Source organism: Perissodus microlepis, chromosome 23 (assembly GCF_051167445.1).
Source record: "Perissodus microlepis isolate ML-2025 ecotype Zambia chromosome 23, ASM5116744v1, whole genome shotgun sequence".
Classification (NCBI taxonomy): Eukaryota; Metazoa; Chordata; class Actinopteri; order Cichliformes; family Cichlidae; genus Perissodus; species Perissodus microlepis.
This window is the reverse complement of record NC_140482.1, coordinates 34,237,692-34,247,657: the sequence shown is the minus strand read 5'-3', so window position 1 is coordinate 34,247,657 and position 9,966 is coordinate 34,237,692. Positions and strand designations below refer to the sequence as shown.

The window sequence follows — 9,966 nt, the reverse complement described above, 5'->3', positions numbered from 1 at the left end:
GCATTCAGGTATGTGTTAACACAATGCTTCTCAGGTCTACTCGGGACTGGACATCCCAGCAAATTCACAATAAGGTCAGACCTGGAAATTCTCAGAGAAATGGGAAAAAAAACCCCATTCCATCCGGCTGGTTTGAGAGATTAGGGAACACTGATCTCAAAAGACATAAACATAGACCATAACAAACACAAAAACTGGGTTGAAGACTCAAGACCATGACAGAACAAGTATGGATTTTATGTGGAAGGGGAAAGCCAGGAGAAACCTCTACTCTCTAAAAAAGGTTGGCAGCATGGTTTACGTTTGCATGTTGCATCTGAACAAATGGCAAGACTTTTGGTACAATTTTAGTTGGACAGATGAGCCCAAAGTGGAGATGTTTGGTCAAAATACACAGCACTATGTTTGGCAAAAAAATCAACACAACATACACCTCATACCTCTTTGGCTTGTCTGATCACCGAAGTCACCAAGTGGACCATGAATTCTTCTGTATTATAGAGTCAAATGTTATACCATCAAGAGCTAAAGCTAGCCCAGTGGCCCCGTCAAAGTCCAGGCATCAACCCCACTGAAATGCTGTTGCATGACCTTAGGAGAGCTGTGCATGTACAAACCTCAATCAAATGAAGTCACATTGTAAAGAAATGTGGGGAAAAATTCCTCCAATATGAGAAACTGATAAAAAAGAAGAAGAAAATAATTGCTTCAAGTTGTTGCTGCTAAAGAATGATCCAATAGCTGCTGAATCATAGAGTATGCTTTTCAGTCCTGTGAAAACATCTTCACATGACAAAATATATACTGTTACAAAGCCAGATGTTCCTATTAAACATGGTCAAAGTTTCAAATAATAAGGTCAGTGTACAAGCAGTTCCTGTGAGCCAAAAGTTTAGACTTCCTCAGTTTACAAGGAACAGCCATTCAGAACAAAGTTTTCTTAAACAGAGGGAGAGGGAGTATAATTCAAGCAAAAGTATTATTCAGCAGGAAATTTGCATAACAGTTCCTCCTCCCCATAAGCTGTCTAAACTTCACACACAGACACAACCGATTGGCTTAAAGCTCTAAGATTTTGCTATACACACTAAAGGATCTCGGCTTGCTGAGGAAATAAACCCTGCTCATCCCTGTCTTGTATGCAGCCTCTGTTTTGGTCTTTCAGTTTGGCCTGCTGTTGTTGTGGACGCCCAGGTATTTGTCACTCCTCCAACATCCCATCCCAGGATAGACATCGGCTGGTTTCTGAAGTTGACGACCATCTCGCTGATCTTACGCTTTGTTCATATTTTCAGCTAGCTTAAGTAAAAAAAAACAAAAAAAACAAAAACCAATACAAACTCTGGTACACAACTTTATCTTTGATTTTTTTCATTTCAGTATCTTATTTATTTGTTCACATGATTGTTTCTTCTTTTTTTGTCCTGTTTTTTTGTTTGGCTTTAGGGGCCAGGATATAGTTTTAGTTGTTTTTTGTTACTATCTGAGGTAGCCAGGATTGTACCATCATTTCCACCACGTCAGAATGATCTCTACGTTTCATATTATTATATTATATATATAATATATATATGATATTATATATAAGGAGGAAGTTCTCCTCTGCAGCTGTCATTTTTGGAAATATCACCAATAACAAACACATGGCTGACCTGTTTTCACTTTTCAGCTTTCTATTGTCCAATAACTTTGTCTCACACATGTTTCAGTTTTACTTCTTTTTGCAAATGGAAACATGTAAACCATTATTACATTTCAACAATGTTTATTTGATTCCAATTAAATCATGAACATATAAAGACTTTATCAAATAATATACTTTTAAAACAATAGATAAGTCTCCATTCTAATAATATAACTAGCAATACAAATATTGGTATAAAAATATAGTCTTTATATGTGTGTGTGTGACAGTGAATAGGAGCTTGTGGTTTTCTCTCTTGAGTTTTTCAGGCTCTATGCGTAGTCATCTGCTAGTGTGTCAAAGTAGTTGCTGTCTGCATAGATAAGGAAGCCAGAAAAGAGGCTGTCAGCCCAGCCAGCATCTGCAAATAAACCGTTCTGGTCATGGTAGAAGATTTCCATCCACACCTCGTCTTCTGGATTCAGGTACATGACGGTGGACCCAGATGCCACGTCATGGTTTCCTGTATTGGCATCAAAAGTTTTGATGCGATACTGACCGTTCTGCACCAGACCGATAGCCAGGTGTTTGTTGGCCAGTGTAATGTCATAGGAGAAATAATAAATGCCTGGGTATGCACAGATGAACTTGCCCGTCTGTGGGTTGTAGTGTCCGCCTTCATCGAAGAGGATCTTGTTGAACTTAATGGGGGTTTTCTCTGCAGGGTAGCTGCTGGTGATTCCCGCAGAGAAAGCAGATTTAGGCAGGAGGCTGCCACATTTGCAGGTTCCCGCAGTGCCCCGCGGTCCTCGTTTGCCCTTGTCCCCTTTCTCCCCGTCGGGTCCTGGAGGACCAGGCAAGCCACCATCTCCGTTCTCTCCCGTAGGGCCTCGTTTGCCTGGAGGGCCGCGGTCACCTCGTTCTCCAAGTTTACCTGTCGGGCCTACCCTGCCCTTCACTCCTGAAAGCAAAACACAGTGCTTGCAACATCAGTTTCTAATTGAAGGATTCAGTTTTACTACTTTTAAACCAGAAACACAGCTCCCCAGTCATTATAAGGGATTAAGTCAACCTTCGAACAAAGCCACTTGACATTCAAACTGGCTTGATTAACCCTTCGGTGCATTCAGTCAGCACCACTGTTGCAGTAAATACCCTGGAGACAGGTAACATTGTGATTCACACACTTTGTTTTTTTTCTGCAGGGCTTTTCTTAATAAGTGGCTCCATGTTCAGTTGAAAGTGAATTCCTGTTTCCAGGCATAATGGAAAACACAGGTGAATGACGTTTATTTATCCCTGACAGATTTATGGCATTTCAGACTTCACAGGCTGATATTAGGATAATATTTCTGTTGGATGAGGCTAACAGGTACAGCCCTTCCAAATATTTTGTAATAACATTATGGAAGATTTTCCTATGCTAAAACTGTACTTTCTGAACAATCTGAAGAAGTTAGAAATAGAAATTTAAGCTAATCTGCCTGTAGACAACCATGGGAAAGTTCAGATATACCCAGCTTATAGAGTATAAGCAAATTTGGTAGCATTACTGTGATGTAAAACCTAAAGTTTACTGCAATATATCTACACATTCACACACCTAAACCCACAAGGATGCTTTCTAACAGAAGCAGCTGGAGATTGCATATGACTACCAAGGCTGCATACTGCTACCAAGGAATTTACTTAACACCATGCATGAACTAGGATACATCAGGATTAGTTTGTGATATTTTGTTGAGAACGCCAAGACCATGTTACACAGTTTTTCGTACTTCAAATTGTTGTGTGTTTGTGAATAAATTCAGATCTAGTACCAGCAAGTCCTTTGCTCCAAATTCCTGGATGCAGATCTACGTATTAATCAGTTACGAGTGGTGAAGCCAAACCACATCACTGGTAAAAGTTTTGTGCAAATCCATCCATAATGCTTTTGTAATCCAAATAGAGGGAAAGAAAAAAAACTGATCCAATCACATAACCTTCTTGGCAGGAATAATAACAAAGAATGCCCAGGGTAATATGGTTAGTGCAGCAGTTATGCCTCTGAATTTCATCACAGTCAAACAATCAATATGTGGTTGAAGTGAAGACTTGTTCATGAGAAATGAAGGAGAGATGATATCTGAAGATGATTCAAAGTGTTGCATTTGTACCTTACAGCTTTTTTTTTTTTTTGCTGTAATTTTAAATAGAGGCCCAAAAAGAAATGTTAGAGCAAGCGAGTAAAGTCAAGGAAAAACTTGAGAGGTGGCAAATCAATGTGGTGCATTGTTAAAAAATAACGAATGCACTGTTCAGGTCACTAGAAGGCTTGGAGGACCACAGAAGACAAGTAAAGTCCATGATGACAAAATTATTTCCCAGGTTAAGAAAGACGGCTGCACAAATTTTGAGGAGGTGTCATTGTCAGTTGCTACCATCAGGTGATGCTTTCATAAATCAGGAGAGGGTTTACAACAAGGTACAAAGGACTTGTCACACTGAACAACAGGAAGCCCAGGTCACTGATGACGTTGCTGCTGATAGAAGTAGCAGGATGAATTCTGAAGTGTGCAGAGTTATACTCTCTGCTCAGATTCAGATTCAGATTCTCGTGCAGTAACAGCCTACAGCGCATCTGATGTGTGCGAGGACGTGAGTTCTAGACTTAAGGTATGACTTTATAAGTATTAAAAACAATCCTTACATTTGAATTTTTTAAAATTATGTTAGTTTGTGCAATTACTTTTGAGCCTCTGACAATGAGAAGTGTGTTTAAAAATGAATAGTCAATGCAAAATAATCACTTTACCTCTTGAATTACAGCTAAAGATTGCAGGATTGCAGGGTTTCAATAGTTCTGTGTCTTCGATCATGTAGTGACTGTTTGATTTAAAATTCACTGTAATGGAGGCGAAACTAAAAGAACGATGTCTGAAACAGCACAGTAAGGAGAACAAACACCAGAACTTTTCACTAAAGAAAATCCTTTTACAAATCTGTCTTTCTCATCCACTCAAAGCTACTTCTATCCTCTTCATCTAGCACAGATTTACCTTTGGCTTTTAAGGATGGGTAGTCATTGTCAACTTTGTGGCTCCATGTTCAGTTGAAAGTGAATTCCTGTTTCCAGGCATAATGGAAAACACAGGTGAATGACGTTTATTTATCCCTGACAGATTTATGGCATTTCAGACTTCACAGGCTGATATTAGGATAATATTTCTGTTGGATGAGGCTAACAGGTACAGCCCTTCCAAATATTTTGTAATAACATTATGGAAGATTTTTGCAACACATGCAGCATCTGCTTTAAAATAATCAAACTGTTTACACCCAGGATTTGCCATCTCAAGCTAGTTTAAAAACTATAAAGCTAATTCGAAAATGAGTCTGAGCGACATAAACCACCATTCTAAGGACAGACACATTACAAGCACTAATTAAATGTATTGCATGTGTGCATTTTTCTTTCTCAATCATAAGCTGGCTCCCTAAAATGGTCCTCAGAACCTGTGGCATTAACTGTACTTGATACACTTTACGGCAAAGGTGCACCTTTTTCTTGTTTTTTATTACAATAAATGTTGCTTAGCTAGATATGTTGGCATTTCACACACAGTGCTGTGTGAAGCACAGATCCTGGGCCATCTGACCTCAGGAAATTGCATGATAAGGTGGGGCCAGGTTTCACAATGAGCTCACCCGAAACCCTGGCTGATTGGGACCCACACCCAGTTTCACACCTTGGCTCAGGCGATTAGAGGACCATCAGGGGGTCCTTTTGTCCCTCTGTGGGGGGATACTCCCACTAGGTTTAAATCTGGGACTCCCCACCATTTGACCTTAGAACTGAAGAAGCTTCTCGGATGAGAGGTGAAACATCTTCAAGCAACTTAAAGAAGTCCAGACGCTTTTCTTTGCAAGCTCCTTTGACCAGTGCTGTCTGTAATGATCAGATTCTCATGAGGGAGTTGGAGACCTGATGTGTGTTTACATTGACTTCCCCTTTATTGTTAAGCCTCCAGTCCTGTAGGACAGATCATTTAATAACTTTCACACACATCATTTTATCTTCTCTATGCGCCAGCTTTTCACTTCACGCACACACTGGCAGTATTTCTTTATCAGCAGACATAATAATACTGTATCTGTTTCATATTATACCTGTGTCACCCTTTTCTCCTTTTTCACCCTTCCTGCCATCTCTGCCATCTCTTCCTGGGATACCCACATTCCCATCTGCTCCCGGGGGCCCGCTGGGACCTGGTTTGCCAGGCAGTCCGGGTGACCCAGGAACACTGCAGATCAGTCGTGGGGCTTTGAGCTTGGTGTCAAACAACTCTCCCGAGACACAGTGCCACAGACAGACAAATCCCATCAAGGTCCACATCTTCAAACCTGTATATAGAGCCAAAACAGAACATTAATATAGATGTTTGTGTCTCCACGTTAACTCACAAAGTTCCTAGCAACTCTCAAGTTAGTTTTGTGTTTGCAGATGTTTGGGCAAAGGAGGCAGATAACGAACAATAATGAATCAGTGAGTCCAGACACTTAGCGGCCCTATTATATTTCTCAGTGCCATTAAACACTCAAAACGTTCTTGTCAGGGTGTCAGACAGAGAAACTGCATATCAGTGAAACAAACTTGTGATCAAATGCAGCATGAGGCCAGATGTGATTTTTGTAATGAGAAGCAATTGCTTCTGATTCCTTTTCACGCGCCGATGTTCTCATCCTGCCACAGATTTGCATGTGATAGACTTCAAGCGAAATCTTTGTGTCTGCTCCAAGTCTTGTCTCTTTTTGTGCCAAAACATTCCCGAGCCATGACATAACACCCAGAACAATTTCTGTCAGGGGAACGCGATCATGAAGCAATGGCGTTATACATTCATGTAAGAGAGAAAAGAAGGAGACATGATCACACCTCTATTTCTGTAACAGAACCTAAAGCAGGCATTAAAAGCAAAAACACTTAATGGTGATTCTGCATCCTGATGTTCAACATCAAACATTCCACAGCAAAGAAATCATATGGAAAAATACCGAAAATGTCTTCCGCTGTGTGAAAATCTTTTGGATTCGCAGATTTGATTATTACACACACACACACACACACACACACACACACACACACACACACACACACACACACAGATTTGCCCATGTGGGCGTGAGAATGTGAGTTTTGCATCTGCTGCTTGTCTCTGGTCAGCGGGGGCGTTGGAACATATGTGTCAGGTCTACAAAGAAGGATAATCCCCTTGTCTGCCTTTTAAAAAAATTTATTACGGCATGGTTTTCTTTGCCTTTACACATTTGGTTTGTCTGTCAGTGCACCATGCAAGCACATTAGACAAATTAGGTGCATACTACATGATGAGCTAAACAGGAAGGAGACACCACACATACACGCAGGCTGCTCTCCTCCTTCTTGTAAGAGTAGTATGTTTTTGATTTTGAGGGTAATGAACTGGCCACAGAGCCAATGTGAGGTCCTGGGAGAGAGAAACCCCGCCCGCCATCTCCAGTCTGCAGCACTGATGTCAGCATTAGTAAAAACGCTGTCTTTAAAGAAGTGGTCAACTGTTTACACACACAGCTGTGTTGTGCATGCAAACACATCCAAACACAGATAAACGCAGTCCTTCTAAGCCGCATTAGTAATATGCGTTATTTAAAAGCTCCTGCTGCATAGCGCTCCCTAAGAGATGTTTATTTACTATGAAGATCTAAAAAAGTTCTTTTCATTCATTTGATCTTCTTGTAAACATGTAGAGCGAGGCAGACTTTGCACCAAAAAAAAAAAAAAATCCTTTACTGAAAATAAAGGTTTTCATCCAGTTTGACCGACAGCTACTAAAGTGTTTCTGATGTCAGAAATAGATGCATGTGAAACAAACACCAGACATTTTAGACATGTAACTTCTTTTCATTGCATTATTGCACTGCAATGCAATCTGACTATACAAGCTTAGAAAACACGTGTGGGTAGAAGAACTCAGTTTTGAGCAGAAAGTTTTCATCACTTTTATAAACATTCTGAACGAACAACGTCTTGTGATAATAAACCAGTAGACAGATACATTTAATCCATGTTCTTACCCAACACTTGGCAGCTGTTCATCCCCAAACCAGGTCAAACTTCTCACTCTTGAGTGTCTCCGTCCTCCTATCTGCTCAGATTCTCATCTTTCACAAGATTCGAGTCCCCGTTGAACATGTTACTGTCAGACATCTATGTGCAGAGATCAGCTGCTTGTGCAGTACAGCAGCACAAGCAGCAGCCAGGACTCCTTTCAGTGCAACTCTCCCTCCGTCCCTCCCTCTTTCCCCTTTATCCACTCCCTTCTTTCTGCCTCATAAATGTCCTAAGGCAAACAGCCATTAGCCAGGCAAGCCCAGTATGTGCATACAGAATAAACTCCATTATGTCATTGATGAAGACTCTTTTAGAGTGAGACTCCCAGTGTAAAAGTCAGAAACTTGAATCTTCTAGATTAATAAATGACAGAACTCATTTGTGTCTAGTTGACCTCAGTTTTAATTGTATTTCTGACATTTACCTCTAGATGGCACCAAGCACGACATGTGAGTGTGTTGACGGACCTCTGGGATTATTTCTTTGTCACGTTGCTGTGTTGAAGGCAATTTGCTTTACAGGTGGTAATCCTGCTAAATACATACATCATACAAATAACAATATAAGATCAAAAATAAAATGCAAAAATAAGACTATCAAGCCAGAAAATCAAGAACTGACTCAATAAGAAACCTTTCAAATGTTTCTAAGAAACTCTTTTGCCCTCATTACTGTTATTGTGTAGGTTTTAAAAAGTGTTTTGAAATGGTTGAGAGTCTGGGCAGCTCTTATGTATAAAGGTAAATTGTTCCAAATATTAGGAGCTGCTACTGAAAAGCCTCTGTTGCTTCTGCTTTTAAGCCTGGATCTAAGAATGTCTGAGAGCAGCTGGTTTGTAGACCTCAGTGCTCTGGTAGGATTGCAGGGTTTCAATAGGTCTGTGATGGTGTTTTGTGAAATATTTAGAAGCACTTATCTAACTATGTTCCCTTTCAGTCGATTCACTCGGTACAACACGTATAATATGGGATATCACGTCCCCATGTGTCCTGGCACCTGTATTTACACCTTTGAGGCATATGACCTGTGATGACATGTGCACATGCTCCCTTCCCTTGTTAAAGCTGTCTCATTCATTTTCTGTCACTAAGAGCCACCCTTGTTCCCTGGTGAAGAAATGGAGGGTGCACCCTGTGGGGTGATTCCAGGTATGGGATCTTCTGTTTTTCAGGGTCAACACTTACTGCCTTATATTGGTGCTGGAGGCCCTTTGTGGGCCAATTTGAACTCACTGGATCTGTGGATATGAAATTTATTTCATACAAGACTGCATTGCTTCTTGCTTTGGCTTGTGTAAAGGAAGTGGGTGACCTTATATTAAATTTTTATCTATATGGTACCAAATCACCTTCATGACTTATTTGTACATCCCTTATGCATACAGTTCTCTTCTGAGGGTCTCAGGGTTGTATTGCACCCAAATGGCACATATTTACCAAAGATTATTTCTGCAGCTTGTACCTTTATGTAATTTGAGCTTCTGAGGTGGCATTCTCTGGGTCTGGTGTGTTTGTGCTACATACCTATATTGACTACGCTCAGGATGTGTGCTTATGTGACCAGTCACTTTCTGTTCTGCTATCCAGCTAGAAGTAGAGCTCTGTCTAAACAAAGGCTCTCCCACTTGTTAATGGAAGCTATCTCCCTAGTGTAGGGCACCAAATGTCTCTCTTTGCCTCAGGGAGTAGGAACACATTCCACCAGTGGAATGGCAACTTCATGGGCGCTTTTTAAAGGGTTCCCTGTGAGTGTGCTATTTGTACTGCAGCTAGCTTATCATCACCACACACTTGTTTGGTTTTATTGTTGGGATGTTACAGCCCATTCAGTGGTTTATTCTGTCCTTTCTGCTGGTTCTTCCATGTGGTGCTTGTCTGATTCTATGTATATATGTCCCATGCTATATGTGTTGCACCAAGTTAATCGGCTGAAAGAAGACCAACAGTTGTGCCTATAACTTTGGTTCCCTGAAGGAGTTTGGCATGGTGATGAGCAGCTATCAAAATGAGGAATGACTGATGGCGGGGGTATATGTGTAGGCAGGGCCACACATATGTTATTGCAGGTCATCTGCCTTAAAGGCATGAATATAGAGGTCTTCAGCCAGAACATGCAGGGGTGTGATATTCCATACTATGTGTTGTACCTTCTTCATCTCCTTTGATGAACAGAAGATATAACTGTTCATTTGCTTTGTCTGTAACTGTAC

General features: G+C 40.7%; 1 protein-coding gene across 1 annotated transcript; it reads right to left on the bottom strand.

Moving 5' to 3' along the window:
* Window positions 1-1,845: 1,845 nt before the first annotated feature.
* On the bottom strand, window positions 1,846-7,875 carry c1qtnf7 (C1q and TNF related 7). The gene is made up of 3 exons (XM_084922023.1): window positions 7,721-7,875; window positions 5,777-6,010; window positions 1,846-2,585 (listed from the first exon to the last, which is right to left on the bottom strand). The coding sequence occupies exons 1-3, from the start codon at window positions 7,740-7,742 to the stop codon at window positions 1,957-1,959; spliced, it is 885 nt and encodes a 294-aa protein (XP_084778149.1). The 5' UTR covers window positions 7,743-7,875; the 3' UTR covers window positions 1,846-1,956.
* Window positions 7,876-9,966: the final 2,091 nt, after the last annotated feature.